The 18,447-nt window shown below is 33.1% G+C and overlaps 2 protein-coding genes and 1 long non-coding RNA gene across 3 annotated transcripts; 1 reads left to right on the forward strand and 2 right to left on the reverse strand.

Moving 5' to 3' along the window:
- Positions 1 to 107: 107 nt before the first annotated feature.
- LOC108481332 (putative disease resistance protein RGA3) lies at positions 108 to 2,477 on the reverse strand. Its single transcript, XM_017784480.2, has 2 exons — positions 463 to 2,477; positions 108 to 384 (listed from the first exon to the last, which is right to left on the reverse strand). Exon 1 carries the CDS (start codon positions 2,475 to 2,477, stop codon positions 468 to 470), a length of 2,010 nt encoding a protein of 669 aa, XP_017639969.1. The 3' UTR covers positions 108 to 384; positions 463 to 467.
- Positions 2,478 to 7,815: 5,338 nt separating this feature from the next.
- On the reverse strand, positions 7,816 to 11,223 carry LOC108481331 (putative disease resistance protein RGA1). Its single transcript, XM_017784479.2, has 2 exons — positions 8,433 to 11,223; positions 7,816 to 8,326 (listed from the first exon to the last, which is right to left on the reverse strand). Exon 1 carries the CDS (start codon positions 10,981 to 10,983, stop codon positions 8,437 to 8,439), a length of 2,547 nt encoding a protein of 848 aa, XP_017639968.2. The 5' UTR covers positions 10,984 to 11,223; the 3' UTR covers positions 7,816 to 8,326; positions 8,433 to 8,436.
- A 4,893-nt stretch (positions 11,224 to 16,116) lies between these two features.
- LOC128284191 (uncharacterized) lies at positions 16,117 to 17,942 on the forward strand. The gene is made up of 3 exons (XR_008274596.1): positions 16,117 to 16,234; positions 16,684 to 16,752; positions 17,699 to 17,942. It is a non-coding gene; the product is annotated as an uncharacterized LOC128284191 (long non-coding RNA).
- The last annotated feature ends 505 nt before the right edge of the window (positions 17,943 to 18,447 follow it).

Consider the following 18,447-nt stretch of genomic DNA (forward strand, 5'->3'; position numbering starts at 1 on the left):
TATGAATAGAAAAATAAAATAAGTTATTCAAATACATAACTACTTTTTGTAGACATAAAATTTGAGTTTATTTATTTATTTGTGGCCAAGAAAACACAAAAAGTAAATTACACTTAAATATAAAATGATTCAAATTATTATATAAATGGTCTTTGATATAAATCAAATTACAAATATGGAAATCGAATAACATAAAGACTTTAATATATAAAAGAATGAATCCAAGACAACTTCAACGTCCTCTAATTTAACCTGCCACTTTAATATATAAATAAATTATGTTAGAACGGGATGCTATCTTGTGGAAAGTCTGATCCCGCTCCATTATCGCGGAAATATTCCCCCATGGATAACTCTCTCATAACATTAAATTGAGGCATTGAACTTCAGAGTAAAAAAAATTCAATCATGTTAGTCACAAATAGAGTATATATATATCAAATATAGTATTGGCTGTCTTACCCTATCTATTTGTCATCTATTTCGTCACAATAAAAGTCAAGGATATGAGCAATCTTAGGCCAGTCTTCACCGGTTTCTTTAATACATCTTTTGCTTAATTTTGGACACCTTTCAATCCTTAATCTTTTTAGTGCAGTGAGGTGTTGCATCCCTTCGGGCAGAAACAACAGCTTTGGACAATCATCAATTTCAAGAGTTTGAAGCGATGTGAGATGTTGGAACCATGTTGGTAACGTCGAGAGATTCTCCAATTCTCTGATCCACAAGTGCTGCAATGTTTTGGCGGATCCTAGAAGAATCCACTGGGGTAGTGACTCCAGCTTTGGCACTCCTCCAATCGCCAGTTTCCGGAGACTACCATCTTCTTTCCTCTCAAGTTTCAACTCCTCCACAGTGACATCAAGCTTTTCGCAATCCCAAATTATCAAAATTTCTAATGCAGTTAGGTATTTTAAATCTCGTGGCAATGAAACCAAGTTGTTGCAGTCAACTATGATTAATTCCCGAAGGGCTGTTAGGTTTTGAATGTCTTCAAACAATTTTTCTAAATTTTCGCACTCATAAAAGATCAACATCCGAAGAGAAGTTAGGCACGATATTCCATTCTCTTGCAAACGCGTCTGTTTTGTTGTTACCATTAATGATCTAAGGCTAATCAGGTACCTTATGTCTTTTGGTAACTCTTCAATTCCCCTACATCCAAGAAGGTTAAGTGTTCGCAAACTCTGCAAATTGCAAATGGAATTTGGAAGTCTTTTTATATTTCCATTGTAGGCTACGTTCAAATTTCTCAACTGCTTTAAATAACGTATGTTGTTTGGCAATTGCTCTAAACTGCAGTTAGACAAATCTAACACCCTCAAATGTTTAGACCTTGAGATGACTTCTGCAATAAGAGATTCGCTATCAGCCTTGTCTTCTTCATCTAATAAGAAAAGTGATTGCAGACAACCCAAGTTATTTGGCAACTGGGAAGCATCCTGCTTCGATAGATCAAACCATAAATGTCGAACATTCCCAGTCGAATAATGGTTACATGAGTTCACCTCATTTTGCGCCACTGATAATGCAAGATCATGTACTAAATCATGCATTTTCAAGGTGGAAAAAAAAATCTCATCTTCAACTTTTTGGAAGAAAGATCTTGATAGTAACTCTTGTATATACCGATTCCCAATATCTTCTGGCTCTTCATTTTCGTATGGTGATTGCAAAAAGCCATTTGCCATCCAAAGGGAGATCAAAAGGAGATGACTGAATTCAAAATCTTTTGGAAAAACTGAACAAAAAGCAAAACATTGCTTTAAATACCAGGGCAAATGATCATAACTTAGTTTTAGAGCAGGCAAGATGTCATTTTCCTCCTGTTTCAACTTCCATAGTTCACTATCTCTCACAAGTTCCCAATCATGTTGTACCCTTGTTGAACAGAGTAGGCCGCCTAAAGTCTTCACGGCCAAAGCAACCCCTTTGCATTTTTGAACAATTCCTTCCCCGATTCTTACAAGATTGTCATGTTGTTTCTCTTCACCTTCTTTAAAGGCAAGTTTAAGAAACAATGATAGACAATTCTCATCAGAAAGATGCTCTAAATCGTACGGGGGGATTGTGCCTGTGATTGTAGCCACTTTGCGGCTACGAGTTGTGATAATGATTTTACTCCCTTGCGCTCCCCCACACAACAAATCTTTCAGCTCACTCCATTTCTTCTTGTCCTCGTTCCAGACATCATCTAGTACCATAAAAAATCTTTTACCATTCAAACAATCTTGTAAAACTTTATGTAATTCCTCCTTATTCATGTCCTTGCAGTTCATACCAGTGGCAGATTTAATGATTTTTATCATCAGTTGTTTGATGTCAAAATCCTCTGTAACACACACCCAGATTCTCAATTCAAAATGCGACTTCACACTCTCCTCGTTAAACACCAATTGGGCAAGGGTAGTTTTCCCAATACCTCCGATCCCAACTATGGGAAGGACAGGAATATCTTCCCCATCAGTTGGATTCATTAACAAGTTTATTAGGTGTTGTTTAGCTTCATCTCAACCGATGACACTAGATGTCTTAACAAAGGAGTAGGTTTCCCTCTCACGATGTATGACATTAGTTTCATGTTTTTCAGTGAGATGAAACTTGGCCTTTTCAGCTGCAATCTCATTCAGCATCTCGTTTGCCTTTTTGATCTTATAGCCCATCCTAAAGCGAAATGCCAAAGGGTTAGAGCCAGAAAAGAAATGGCGTACCTTCCTTCCAGTGCTTCCCCGTTTCAGGACTTGCCTCCTCAACGCTTCGATCTTGAACTCGTCTATCAAATCTTCCATTTCATAGCAAGCATCTTTGAACTTTTGCAGCCAATAAGTGAGCTCATGGTTACGAGCCTGTTGTTGTTCAGCATCCAGGACCACTGCTCTGATAGCAGCTAGGGTCTGCTTAAGCTTTTCAAACTCCTCTCGAACATCCCATGCCAAGCTAATTCTTTCATAGGCAGCACTCCCTAGTTTTTCCAATACTTTTCCGGCGATCTCGAATGCAAAGGATTCAGCCATAGTAATTGTTTGTTGTATGAATTTTAGTAATAATTTTCGGATGCCAAGGAGGGAAGTTCTTGAAGCTTTACATATTAAACAAAAGCTGACGAGTAATTTTGAGATTTATCCATATTTTTTTATTAGTAAATTTATTAATTATTAGTAATTTTATTAGAAAATATTGTTCCTTTTATTTTTTTTTATTTTAAATTGTTACTCCATTCAATCTGACCCTCCATCCTTTTTCGAGGGTGTTTCCCGGAATGCTATTAATGAAGAAATACAGCATGAAGACAACAATGGTTTTCGCGTGGGTCATGTCCTCATGGCCGACCAACTGTAGCAACTGGCCCCGAAAGAGACAACGGAAGACCTTGACTTCTAAATCTCCAATATTTAGATAATGCAATTATTTGATTTTATATTTTACCAAATTAATATTTAAATATTATTTTATATTTAAATATGACAATGACTTAATTTATTTTCTATTAAATTAATATAGACATCTCTATTTATAACATCTTCATTTGTTTATTCAAATTTTTAGATGTTACAGAGAAGTAGTTATATACCTATAATAACATAGCATAAGAAACACCTATGCCAATATTTAATATATTGATCATATTTGAAATTTTAAAATTTCAAATCTAAAAACTATAATATATTATTAATAATATTAATTAGTGAGATTTAGATCATATCTTTAATAATTGTAATTTTATTTATTAAATATTATTTTTATTTAATAAAATATTATTAATGTATTTTATATAAAATTTAAAATTCTCATTTCAACAAAAATTTATTATTTTTATTTAACTTAGAAATAAAATTAATTTTACTAAAACCAAGCTGTTATAAAGAACTATTTTAGTAAAGAGTGTACTTCATATTTTATGGTTGTTACTATTATAAATGAAGAGTTGTTAGAAATAATAAAAATAAAACATAGAAAAATTAGTTCTACAACAAACTTGATTATTATAATAAAATGTCGTTACAGAGGGGTGATTGTTTTAGAGAATGCTGACTTTATCTAAATACTACTTTATATTAGTTTATCAAATTAAACTACAAATATTATCAAAATTATCATTAAAATTTACAAATTCTGTACAAGAAGTCAAATTAAAAAAAATGGAAAACTTTGAGAGGGCATACATAAATTACCACATTTTTAGATAATGATTATATAGTTAAAATAAAATTGAAAAAAAATAAAGCTCAAAAGGGGTTAATATGAAATTTAACAACATTTAGGTGGTTGGACTGGCCCTTGCCGATAGTCTAAATTCTTCCTTGTTTGTCACACTAAGATAAATCCTATAGGGATGAGCAGTTTTTTCTTTTACCTTCGACATTGACATCTAAATCTTTTGTGGTCCATTTTGTTATTTGAACATAAAATCAATACACATACAAAATTCAAAAGGTTAACACCCTAATACTAATGTTAATGTAATGATGAAGATGGTTAATTCTATTTTGGTACTACTTGTATTGGCCGGGACGAAAGGATCCGATAGTAAATCAAAATAATAAATTTTAAGTTTTGTTTGGTGTAAATTTTAGTTGGTATTGATTATACTAGTATGTATCAGTTGATTTTACCTGTACTATTCGGAATATGATGTACCGGTCGATAAAAGTAAAATGAATTTTAAATTTAATTTTTTTATTATTTACGTTGGATTTATTCAATTATGGATTATTATATGCATGGTATTAGATGGTGTTATTGTTTAATTTAAGGAATTTTTTTACTTGTTTATTTATGAATTTGTTTAATGATGAATTGTATTTGCAAACCTTATTAAAGAATATTTTATATAATTGATAAGTATTTTAGATTTGAGATTTATTTAATTTCATTTTTTGATATTTGAATTTGAAATAGTACACCCAAATATATTGGTAGTTGAACATACTAATACCAGTACAAAAATGATACGTCTTTCGGTACTATACTAACTACATTAGTATAGATACAGAGAAATTAGGTTTGGGTCATTGTGCCATGTGGTATTTCTCGTGATGTCTGAGTCCTATAGTGACTCGTTTTCTTTAAGTCCTCAACAACTTATGATCTATCGAGTTTCTACAAGAACTTGAATTTATCTAAGGTTTCATTGCATTTTTTGTTTCAAGTCAAAGATATTTACACTGCCATGAGAATAAGAAACTGTTTAAAGACTCATCGCATCATGATTAATTATTGTGAGTGTCATTGGATGAGAAGTGCATGATATTGTTTTGGGGTCTCTTCTTTGTTCTCAATTTAGTCAGAGAGGCTTGATTCAAGCAATGAATTTATTAGCGTTTTTGAGGCTTCGTTGGCTACAAAACTAAAGTCCTTGACTGCTTTCCTTGTTTTCTATAATTGGGTAAGTGACTTTGATGCCTTTCATCTGTATGGGACTTTTGTTTTCTTTTGTTCAAAACTCAAAAGATTGAACTGAATCACTCTCTTCACTTCTGCTTCTTATTGTGTAGCAAAAATATCAGCACCTAAACCAAAGGTAAGATTAGAGGGAATAGTATTCCAATCATGATGGTTTGTATATAGCTAAGCTACCCTAAACATCAAGTGAACCGTCATCCCGATGCGAAGAAAATCAGATTTCAACATTAAGTAATCCTTAATTAATAAACCAAACTTCGAAATATTTATGCTAGGCATCACCAAAGCATTAAATGACCTCCAAGCAATGTGACTCAATAATAAATTTTAGGGTAAATTGCATCAACAGTCACTCAACTTTGAGGTAGTTAACAAAGCAGTCACTTTGGTTTTAATCTAGTCACTCAACTTTCGAAAAATAACAAAATAGCCCTTTTAACCATTTTCTGTCACAGACGTAACGAAAAAGTGACATGGTGGTTAACCGACCACCACCATTATTTCCAACCTAAAAAATATATAAGGGTAAATGACAAAATAGTCACTAAACTTTAATCTCAATGACTGGGCTTACCTCACCTCGACCCTAACTTTTGTTGCCGACCATCTCCGTCGCTCTTCTTCTAATCCATCTCTTATCCTCCTTTACTAAAATACCTAGTCCGATTTCGACTTTGGGATCTTGCTAATCACTGATCTGACCCAGAATTTCAGTTGTTGAAAATTGGTTGTCCCTTTGGAGGAATCGTTTCCTTTGTTACAAAAAATTATGGGTTCAATCAATTGTTTGGTTTGTCTGGATGTTCCCCTGGTTTTGCTTTTGATTTTGTTTTATGCAACTTGATAATGTTGGCAATAGAGTTAGTGTTGTTTAGCTTAATCAACGACCCTTTTGTTTATATCATCATATCCCATGAAGATCTCGATGAATCCGAGTCATTTTGATTCTTAAATCGCTTGAATGTTGCTTTGGAGGATTTTCTCCTCACCGATTTGGTTATGGGTACTAATAATTTGACCCAAAATTGTTTTCAATCCCATTTCGATCTAGATTTTCAGAGTTAATGGCTTTGGGCAACAAAAAAAGACTGTCGGATCCCAACCGTGTGGCTCTTCTATTAGGGGGTTGAAAAAGAAAAAAAAATAGGGTGGTGGTTTGGACTAAATTGATTAATTTTTTTCTTTTGTCGAAAATTGAAAATCGGTTTTAAATTATCTGCATTGCATATTGTTTGTTATTTTCGTTGCTTTCTTCATAATATGCTTGCTTTAAGTAGTTTAATTCTTTGATGTATCTTTGCATATCGCATCGCATTATTGGTCAATTTCACCCTCTTAAGTGGAAGTGAGAAACTACTCTTTCGTGAGGTCTTCACCTCCTTATAGGATAGTGGATCGCTTTCGGGATACATCCGTACCTGCGTCTTCGTGAGGTTTTCATCTCCGTATAGCCGTAGGGAAATGTATTCCCCTGAATCGAACTCGATCCGTATGAACCTATAATGGGCGAGGATCAAGGAATCTGCTGGTTCAGGTATCTTTACTTTAGAACCAAACAACATATAGAGAGACCTAGGAACCCACCCTAGGTAGAGCCACTCCGAACCCCTAGTGGTCACCCAAATAGGTGCTTTGTTTGACATTTATTTCTCTTGTACTAACGTGTTTTGTTTTTATTTTGTTTTGTTTATAACTGCATTGCATTACATCATCATAGAAAGGAGGTGTTGATTCATATTTGATTGCTGGATAGAACAGTTTGTCATAAGAAAACGAATTTCTTGATAAAGTGGATTATAACACGGTTGTCTAAATATGGTCCAAGTAAACACAATGAAGGAAGATTGATAATCCATGAAGAAATATACGATGTTGCTTTATCGCCTGAGGATTCAAGCTAGCAAAGATTATTCGAAAGCCGTCATGTCTTAAAGAAGCTAATGAGCATCGCGGGGATAAATGAGCGATGGGCTGCAATCTAGATCGAGCAGAAAGAAAAAGATAAAGACATCTTTTGGAAACTTCACAAGACTCGACCATAACATCCGGATATTAAGAGGAGGATAGGTGTTTTCGCCTGGAATATGAGGGCAATACTGCATATGTAATGGAGTAATACAAAACTCTGTTTCATTGCCCGAGTATTCAAGCCGACAAGGATTATTCGATACTCATCACATCTCGACTTTCTTAAAGGAGCTGACGAGTATCGCGACAATAAGTATCAACGAGTGGCGGCCTAGATCAAGCAAAAAGGAGTCGATAGGGACATCTTTTGGAGTCAACCATAACATCTGGATATGAAGAGGAAGATAGGCATCTTCGCTTGGAATATGAGAGAAAGGTCGCATATGTAATCTGTTTTATGTAAAGGAATTTGTTTTCTAGAAAAATTGTTCTAATGGAATTGAATTCAGAATCAACGCCTTCCTTTCTTTTGTATTCATTCCATGCATTTGCACTTGCATTGCATTATTTGCATTGGACTTTCCCTAAAAAGACCCTAATTAGGTAAAATTATTTTAGTTAACCTGGGAACCGATAAAAGTCAAGCGACTAGGCATCTTTACGGTACAAGGAAAAGGACAAAAGATATGGATCAAAGATTGGAAAGACTGGAACAACTTCAAAAAGAGATGCAAGACCAGTTACAACTGCAAATGCAAGAGCAACTGGCGAAGATCCAACAAGACATGAGGGACCAAATGTTAGAGTCCCAAAGGAATGTGATGAGTCAGTTGTCCCAATTACTGACTAAGCGGCTAAGAAAAGGAAGAAACTCCATGATCAATGTTGGGGAGGACAATGAAGAGCCTCTATACCTTCCGGGTTTCACCTCAATAAATGATCAGACATGCCCGCAAGATGTACTTATTGCTATCAGTTCACAACAACATCGGGTCGGTACCTCGGCACCCATGAACTTCAGAGTAAATAAAACTCAATCATGTTAGTGAAAAATAGAGTGTATATATATATATATATATATATATATATATATATATGAAATATAGTATTGGGTGTCTTACCTATCTATTTGTCATCTGTTTCGTCACAATAAAAATCAGGGACATGAGCAATCTTAGGCCAGTCTTCACCGGTTTCTTTAATGCATCTTTTGCTTAATTTTTGACACTCTCCAATATGTAATCTTTTGAGTGCAGTAAGGTGTTGCAGCCCTTCGGGCAGAAACGACAACTTTGGACAATCACCAATTTCAAGAGTTTGAAGCGATGTGAGATGTTGGAACCACGTTGGTAACATCGAGAGATTCTCTAATTCTCCTATAGTCAAGCGCTGCAATGTTTTGGCGGATCCTAGGAGAATCCACTGGGGTAGTGACTCCAGCTTTGGCACTCCTCCAATCGCCAGTTTCCGGAGGCTACCGTCTTCTTTCTTCTCAAGTTCCAACTCCTCCATAGTGAGATCAAGCTTTTTACAATTGAAAATTACCAAAATTTCTAATGCAGTTAGGTAATTTAAACCTTGTGGCAATGAAACCAAGTTGTTGCATTCAACTATGAATAATTCCCGAAGGGCTGTTAGGTTTTGAATGTCTTCAAACAATTTTTCTAAATTTTCACACTCAGAAAAGATCAACGTCCGAAGAGAAGTTAGGCACGATATTCTATTCTCTTGCAAACGAGTCTGTTTTGTTGTTACCATTAATGATCTAAGGCTGATCAGGTACCTTATGTCTTTTGGTAACTCTTCAATTCCCCAACATCCACCAAGGCTAAGTGTTTGCAAACTCTGCAAATTGCAAATGGAATTTGCAAGTCTTTTTATATTTCCATTGTTGCCTAGGTTCAAACATCTCAACTGCTTTAAATAACGTATGTTGTTTGGCAATTGCTCTAAACTGCAGTTAGCCAAATGTAACACCCTCAAATGTTTAGACCTTGAGATGACTTCTGCAACAAGAGATTCGCTATCAGCCTTGCCATCTTCATTTAATAAGAAAAGTGATTGCAGACAACCCAAGTTATTTGGTAACTGGGAAGCATCTTGCTTTGATAGATCAAACCATAAATGTCGAACATTCCCAGTCGAATAATGGTTACATGAATTCACCTCATTTTGCGCCACTGATAATGCAAGATCATGTACTAAATCATGCATTTTCAAGGTGGGAAAAAAAAGGTCATCGTCAACTTGTTGGAAGAAAGATCTTGACAGTAACTCTTGCATATACCGATTCCCAATATCTTCTGGCTCTTCATTTTCGTATGGTGATTGCAAAAAGCCATTTGCCATCCAAAGGGAGATCAAAAGGAGATGACTGAATTCAAAATCTTTTGGAAAAACTGAACAAAAAGCAAAACATTGCTTTAAATACCAGGGCAAATGATCATAACTTAGTTTTAGAGCAGGCAAGATGTCATTTTCCTCCTGTTTCAACTTCCATAGTTCACTATCTCTAACAAGTTCCCAATCATGTTGTACCCTTGTTGAACAGAGTAGACTGCCTAAAGTCTTCACGGCCAAAGCAACCCCTTTGCATTTTTGAACAATTCCTTCCCCGATTCTTACAAGATTGTCATGTTGTTTCTCTTCACCTTCTTTAAAGGCAAGTTTAAGAAACAATGATAGACAATTCTCATAAGAAAGATGCTCTAAATCGTATGGAGGGATTGTGCCTGTGATTGTAGCCACTTTGCGGATACGAGTTGTGACAATGATTTTACTCCCTTGGGCTCCCCCACACAACAAATCTTTCAGCTCACTCCATTTCTTCTTGTCCTCGTTCCAGACATCATCTAGTACCATAAAAAATCTTTTACCATTCAAACAATCTTGTAAAACTTTATGTAATTCCTCCTTATTCATGTCCTTGCAGTTCATACCAGTGGCAGATTTAATGATTTTTATCATCAGTTGTTTGATGTCAAAATCCTCTGTAACACACACCCAGATTCTCAATTCAAAATGCGACTTCACACTCTCCTCGTTAAACACCAATTGGGCAAGGGTAGTTTTCCCAATACCTCCGATCCCAACTATGGGAAGGACAGGGATATCTTCCCCATCAGTTGGATTCATTAACAAGTTTATTAGGTGTTGTTTAGCCTCATCTCGACCGATGACACTAGATGTCTTAACAAAGGAGTAGGTTTCCCTCTCACGATGTATGACATTAGTTTCATGTTTTTCAGTGAGATGAAACTTGGCCTTTTCAGCTGCAATCTCTTTCAGCATCTCGTTTGCCTTTTTGATCTTATAGCCCATCCTAAAGCGAAATGCCAAAGGGTTAGAGCCAGAAAAGAAATGGCGTACCTTCCTTACAGTGCTTCCCCGTTTCAGGACTTGCCTCCTCAACGCTTCGATCTCGAACTCGTCTATCAAATCTTCCACGTGGTAGCAAGCATCTTTGAACCTTTGCAGCCAAAGACTGAGTTCCAGGCTACGAGCCCGTTGTTGTTCAGCATCCAGGACCACAGCTCTGATAGCAGCTAGGGTCAGCTTAAGCTTTTCAAACTCCTCTCGAACACCCCATGGCAAGCTAATTGTTTCATAGGCAGCACTCCCTAGTTTCTCCAATACTTTTCCGGCGATCTCGAATGCAAAGGATTCAGCCATATTTGGAGAAGAAACAGGAAACTCACGAATAACAGAGAAAAGAAGCTCAAAATATTAAAACAGGCAAAAGCAGAAGTTTTTAATGTGAAATATGAAAAGTAAGTAGTGATTTCTTGAACTATGTGAACATATTAGAATTATTATATTAGTGAGATATTTAAATTAATCAATTTTAAACCTGTAATTATACTTGCTTAATGTAAGACTTCTAGCCACTCGACTTAATATAGGTACACTTACGTTGAACAATAGCTACTTATCTTCATCAGTTTGAAGAAAATCTTATAAACTCCGTTTAAAATTATTTACTTTCATAATTTATTAATGTATTTTTATTTATTTTATCTGTTTCTTTATTTTTAATTAAAAATAAGAAAAAAATTAGTTACATATTGAACATAGACAAAATTATTTATACTATAATTTAAAAATCTTGCTAAATTAATATCACCTATCAACTAAATCTCAACTTAATTAAAAATTATTAAAACTTATTTTTATAAAATAATAAACATTATTATTAGAATTTTTATTATTTATATATTTTATAAAATTTTAAAGAAAACGCAAAGATATAAATTTAAACTTTTACCACAATCTTCAATACTTTAATTTATAATTTAAATAAAAAAATCAAGTATGATAGAAGAACAAAAACCAAAATTTGACCGAGGTAGATCCAATCTTCAAAATAAAGAATAAAATATATGGCCATATGAGTATTAGGTTACATTCTTAAGACATTTTAGTGCACATGTGTATGTCAAAATATCAACCAACACTATTGGGTTTTCAAAATAAAGAATAAAATATATGGCCATATGTGTGTTTATCTTGTTGCTAGATTGAAAGTTCGTTACACATATTTTGTTTTCTTCTATAGTATCATTCATCTTCAATTTATTTATTCTTTTTTAAGTTTATGATTATTTTCAGAATTTGAATTTGAATTTTTTTCTTTGAGGGTTAAATATTTTTTGGGATTTGAATTTGGTAATTACTTCTTCATTGAGATTTAATTTTTCTTCTGTCCAAGCTAGTCTTAGAACTTAGCAATTGTTCTCACATTGGGGCTTAAAATTTTTTTTGTACAAGTTAATCATTGATATTTCTTTGAAAACCCTAAAGTTAATGGGCAATGTGAAAATAATTATCAAGTTTATTCCCCAATGTGAGAACAATTGCCAAGTTCATGGACTAACTTGGACAGAAAAATTTGGCCTCAATGTGAGAGTAGTTGCCTAGTTCAGGTCTCAATATAAGTGATGCTTCATGAACCAACTAAAAATTTGACTAAGGCAAGTGAGAGTAGTTGCCTAGTAGGCCGCGTGGCATAACACGGGTGTGTGATTGACGAGGCTAGGCTATGCGCACAAGACACGGCCCTGTGTGACACACGGGTTAGACTGATTTGGGTCGTGTGGGCCACACGAGCAGTCCACACGGGCGTGTGGAATTTTGGGCCACGTGTGGGCCACACGGGCAGGCCACATAGGCGTGTGAGCCCATTTTCACTGAATTGATTGCTAAGGTTGCACAGGTTGCCCAAGTCAACTGTAAACTTACTGTACGGTCAGTAAGCATTACTTAGACCCCTAATTGTGTGAACTGACTGATTGATGGATATGTATATATTGAGTATGATGATAGTATGCATGTATACATTTACTGATTATATGTACTGATATCATGAGATAGCATGTCACGTATTATATGTTACACTGCATGGGGTTGGGTTGGTTTTATTTGGAGGAAGTGTACTGAAAGGCTCTTAAGCCTAATATACTGGTAGCTCAACTGCAAACTACTATTTTGTGCCGAATTCGGTACTACCTGGAATGTAGGGATGGGTGGGTTGATTTAATCCCAACATGGAATGTAGGGTTGGACGGAGATGGTGTGTAGAGGCTGGTTGGGTAGGACTTTGTTACTGAATACTGTATATCTGTTATTGATACGGTGATGGGCTGAGGCCCTTGTGCATATTGATACTGAAAGGGGCTTAGGCCCAAGACTGTTTTTGACGGTGCACTGTATTTATTATTGTTTGTTTTCTGTAGGATTACACACTGAGTTTATGTAAACTCACCCATCTCTGTTTAATGTGCATAGGTAATCCCCAGACCTAGCCGGATCGGTGCGGCAAAAGACTCGATGTGACCACATTTTTTGGACAATTACGATTTATAAATTGGTTATTTATGGTTTTAATTACCGTGGTTTATTTGGATGTAATTTAGGGACTTTTTGGGACTTTTGCTTAAATTTGGTTTTATTTATTCTTATGGATTTATAGATGCTAGACGTAGGAAAACTCAGTTTTCAAAAAGGCAAGTTTTCTTTAAACACGCGATTTACTCAAAACGGTTTTAAAAGCTTCCGCAATGTATATGTTTAAAACAATCGATTAAACGAGTAAGGATTTTGGAAATAATAAGAGATAAGAAAAGTAACTAAATGGAAATGGACTTATCGTAGACACTTAGTTTTCAAACACCCTAACATGTGACATCGCTAGATTCGGTCATATGTCTAGGCCGGGTTTGGGGTGTTACATAAACCCTCATGAACAAAACTTACCCGCTTCACCTCCGATAAAATGAAACACACAAGGACGATCAAACTTGACGACAACATGTAACGTGAGTGAAACAGAAGAAACAATAAATCAAAAGAACTAAAATTTGGGGAAAGTATCGACAATTAACAGAGGGAACAAAAAGAAAAAATATGAAAAAGGAAATGGGAAAAGAGCGTCAAACTAAAAAAAACTCCTTTTTCAAATTTTAAAAGTAATTCTTTAAAACTTTAAAAGCAAAACCAAAATAAATTAATTCCTCAAAACACATATGAGGACTCAAACCTAAAACCCAAAGGTAAATTAACACACTTACCACCATCGGACTAGCAAACTCATTCTAACATTAAAACGCAAAAACCCACTCAAGTGCTCGAGCTATTCAATGACCCTAGTCACAACCTCAAAACTTCTAACCCCAAATTTGAGGGTATTATAATTCAAAAGTTTTCATTTAAGTCACTGAACTATTCAAAAGTTTTTATTTAAGTCACCAAACTATTAAGTTTTTTAACAAAAAAGATTCACCAGTAAACTCCAAGTACGATTCAATAATTGGTTTGCTGAATTAATATTCATTGACGCATAAAGGAACATACCTTATATTCAAGTCGATCTAATGATTAGTGTCGGAGATTAGAAAAAAAAGTTGTTTGAATTTTGATTCATAGATTCTTGAGGTCCAAAGTTGTTTAATGAAAAAAAATTAAATTGTAAAAGAGAAGAGGAACGAGAATTTTTTATTGGTGCAGGTAATGCAAACAAAGAAAATTATATAACATCAATTTTAACAATCCAACCACTTAAATGAAAATTTCCAAATAATTCAATGACTAAATTATAATTTTTAATTAAATAACCAAAATAAAAAATAATTGTAATTTAGTAATCAATTTACCCAAAAGTTTGGAGGTAGGTCTTTTAACAATATCACCCACAATGAAAGAACCTCAATTTAAAACTCTGAAAGTGGTAATTCATTTCAATTAATCCTAATGGAAAATTTTATAATAACAATTAAATTCCTAGAAATAAAATTATAAAAATTAAATTTTAAATTTACAAAGAGTAAAAAGACTTATAGCATGTTTTAACCCATAGTTATAATTTAAAACCTTTGAACTCATTTATATACATGATGAGAATACACTTTATTTTCCATCGTATTATTAAATTTACATTTAAAAATAAAATAGAAGTTGTGATAATTATCTATTTAAAAATAATTATAATTTGATTTACAACTATTAGTTAAAAATTTGTGTTAATTTTAAAATAGAATTATTATTTGAAGAGAACTGTAAGTATAAAATATAATAAACAAGTTGTGTTAATTTTATTTATGTTAAATAAAGATATTACTTGAATAGAATTCTAAGCATAGTAATTAATATTAATTTAATTATGTTAATTAATCATTGTTTTGAATAATGTTACTTTGCATTAATTACATAAAGTAAAACTATTTTGTACATTTGCATGTTGAATATATTAAAATGTTTTAATTATGGTTCGAAAATTTTCTATTATAACATTTGAATTGATAAGTTAATATGTTTTAATTATATTCAACAATTCAAATAAAAAATTATTTTACATTAATTATTGTAATTAAAATATAATCTTTACAATACTGATAAAATGTTAAGTACATAAAATCACATGCAACGTATGTGACATTAGAAATTAATTTAAAAAGTGTTACATGCCATACATGAAAAAGTAGAGATTTTTCATCATTTAATATTAACAAAATAAAATATTTAAATTTGTATTATCAAAATACCAAATAAAAGTTCTAACCATTATTTCAATTAAGTCTTATGAATAAATAAATAAAAATAAGTTATTCAAGTCAAGTTAACATAAAAATTGGGTTTATTTATTTATGGTGAATGAAACAAAGAATGGTTACATTAAACACATCACAGAATAAACTATTATATCAATGATCTTTGATACAAATCAAATTAAAAACAAACAACGGAAATCGAACAATTCAAAGGCTTCAACATATATAAAATGTAATGACCCATATTTCACGAGCACCGAAAAAGTGAATTTAGGGCCTCCGTCTTAAGAAAGCGAGTCCGTAAATATTTATTAAAAATATTTACGAAGTTTGTTATGGGTTGAATTAGATTTTGATTAGGTGAATTTAGTTTAATTAGAAGTAATTATTAAAAAGATTAAATTGAATAGAGCGTAAAAGATTAATTTTAAATAGAGAAAATGACAAGAGACTAAATTAGTAATTAAACCAAATTAGTGACATGTGTAAGATAGAGAATAAATACATGTGTATTTAAATTATTAGTACAAATGTATGTTATATATATATTTACTTATTTATTAAGTAAAAGATATTTAATTATTTATTATTATTATTATTATTATTATTATTATTATTTTTATCAAATAATTGAGATAATGACAAATGTGTGGCGATGAATATTTACATATGTGCATGTGTGTATGGACACACATGTATTATTTTATTTGTTATTATATAGATATTTTATAATTAAATATTAATTAAGTAAATAAAATGAAATAAAGAAACAAAAGAAAAAGAATAGAAAGTTATAGAGAAAGAAACGTGAAAGAGAGAAAGAAAGAAGAAAAGAAAAAGAAAAAGGGAAAATTCAAGGTTAAGGGCTTAAAGCTTGATTGGTAAGTTGATTTAGTTCTTTTTCTTGTGATTTTTATGTGTATGAAATCCTAATTCAAAGTTCTACATGTATGAGGTTAATATGAAGAAAAATAATGAATTTTTAGATGTTTATTTAGATGAATAATTTGAGGATTTAGGGGTTAATTTAATAGAAATTTAAGTTAGAAGTGAAAAATGAGTGAATTGTTAAAAGAATTTTAAGTTAGTTTTAAGTAGGGACTAAATAGAAAGGAGCTCAAAATTTATGCTTTATGATGAATTTTATGAGCTAGAATTTATTAATGAGACGATTAAATGAAAATATGAAGATTAGGTTAAAGAAAAAGATTGGCTATGGAAAAAGGACGAAATTGGAATTTTTGTAAAAGTTTGATAGATAGTGAAAATGTGATTTATGAATTAGTGTATTGATAAATTTTAATTGTATAATTGTTCGTAACTAACGTAGCACCGGAATCGTCGTTGATTGAGAAGGGAAAGGAAAAAGTGATTGAGGAATAGCTCGAGAAAAATATCGGTTTGTATTATCATAATTCAAGTTATTTCTTATTAAATGTTTAATTTTAATATATGTGTATGGAATTTGAATGTGAGGTAAGTAGTGATATTTGAATTGAATGAAAATTGGATTTGATTGATGAATGTATACATGTGTGAAATTGAATTGTATAATGATTTGTGGTGAATTTGAAATTGTGAATGAATTGTTATTGCGATGGATTTGAATTCGAATGATTACGATTAACTAAAAGTGAAAGTGATATGAATATGTGATTTTGATACCCTATTAGCTAGTCGGGCTAGAGTGGATATAGTTGGCATGCCATAGGATAGGAAGAGTTCAGGGATTCTTCGACCTCGAGTCGATGAGACACTTGGTGTGTCATATTTACTTAGGATAGATTCGATGAGGCGGTGGTCGCCACTTTGCTTCTGCTTAGCCGATGAGACGTTGGTCGTCACTTATTGCTTCGAACTATTCGATGAGGCATTGATCGCCATTCTGGTGTGTTTGGTTGGATCCGTGTATCCGCCAAAGTCCGAATCATATTAATAGGGGAAAATAAGTGAAATAAATAAATCAAATGAATTTGATTAATCGAGCTGTCGATTAAAATGAGAAAGTGATATTGTAAGATGGAATATGAGATGAAACTTGTAAAGAGATTGAAGGCATGAACCAAAGGTTTATGAAGTGTTATATTTGAAATGAGAATTGAATAATTATATGTGGTTGAGAGATGAATCAAAGGTTCATGAGTTAATTGAAATCACATTAATGATTTATTAGATCTAACATTGGAAATGATATAATGGAAATATGATAGTTTGGTATGAATTTATATGTATGATTTACTAATTATCTATGTATGTTATGATATTTTATTGTTGTTATAATTTGAATTATGATAATAGCACTAAGTATTTCCAATACTCAGCGTACGGTTGTTTTCCGTGCGCAGGTTAGGTAAAGCTGAAGTTCAGTTAAGCATCCGAGTCAATCCCGACCTCAACTCAATTTTGGTGATGTATCTATCTTTTAGAAATGTGGCATGTACTAGATTTGGTGTTTGTCACTTGTAAATGTTTTATATTTTGAATGTAAATGTAGTGCATAATCCTTAAGAGGTAATGAAATGAATGAATGAATATTTGCTAAGTTTGAAAGGTTTGATGAATGTTATTTGATCAAGATTTATAAGTAAATGTTTTGGGCATGAATTAGGTGTTTTTAGCATGTGAAAATAGCTTTAAAATGGTGAAAAATCATGTTTTCACACGGCCAAGTCACATGGGCGTGCGCCAGGTCGTGTGGCAAAGTCAGAATTGGCCACAGGTTAGTCTCACGGCCGTGTGAGAAAAACAGATCTGCTCACGGGCTGGCCCCACGGCCATGTTGAGCCCCACGGGCAGGCCACACGGGCATGTCCAGGCCACATGGGCGTGTGCCCCTATTCTCAAAGAAAAGTTTCCAAAATTCCCGGTTTAGTCCCAAAACACTTAAGTATATTTTGGGCCCGGTAGGTCCATATTAGGGACTTAAAGGTAGAATTTGATAAATTCTAAATTGAATTATAGATTTATAACTCGGTTTTGTTCGTTTATTAGTGCTTAATTCTAGTAATGTCTCATAACCCTATTTCGGCGACAGGTTGGGGTTAAGGGGTGTTACATTAAAATTGATTGAAGACAACTTCAACGTCCTCCAATT

Source organism: Gossypium arboreum, chromosome 1, assembly GCF_025698485.1.
Source record: "Gossypium arboreum isolate Shixiya-1 chromosome 1, ASM2569848v2, whole genome shotgun sequence".
Lineage (NCBI taxonomy): Eukaryota > Viridiplantae > Streptophyta > Magnoliopsida > Malvales > Malvaceae > Gossypium > Gossypium arboreum.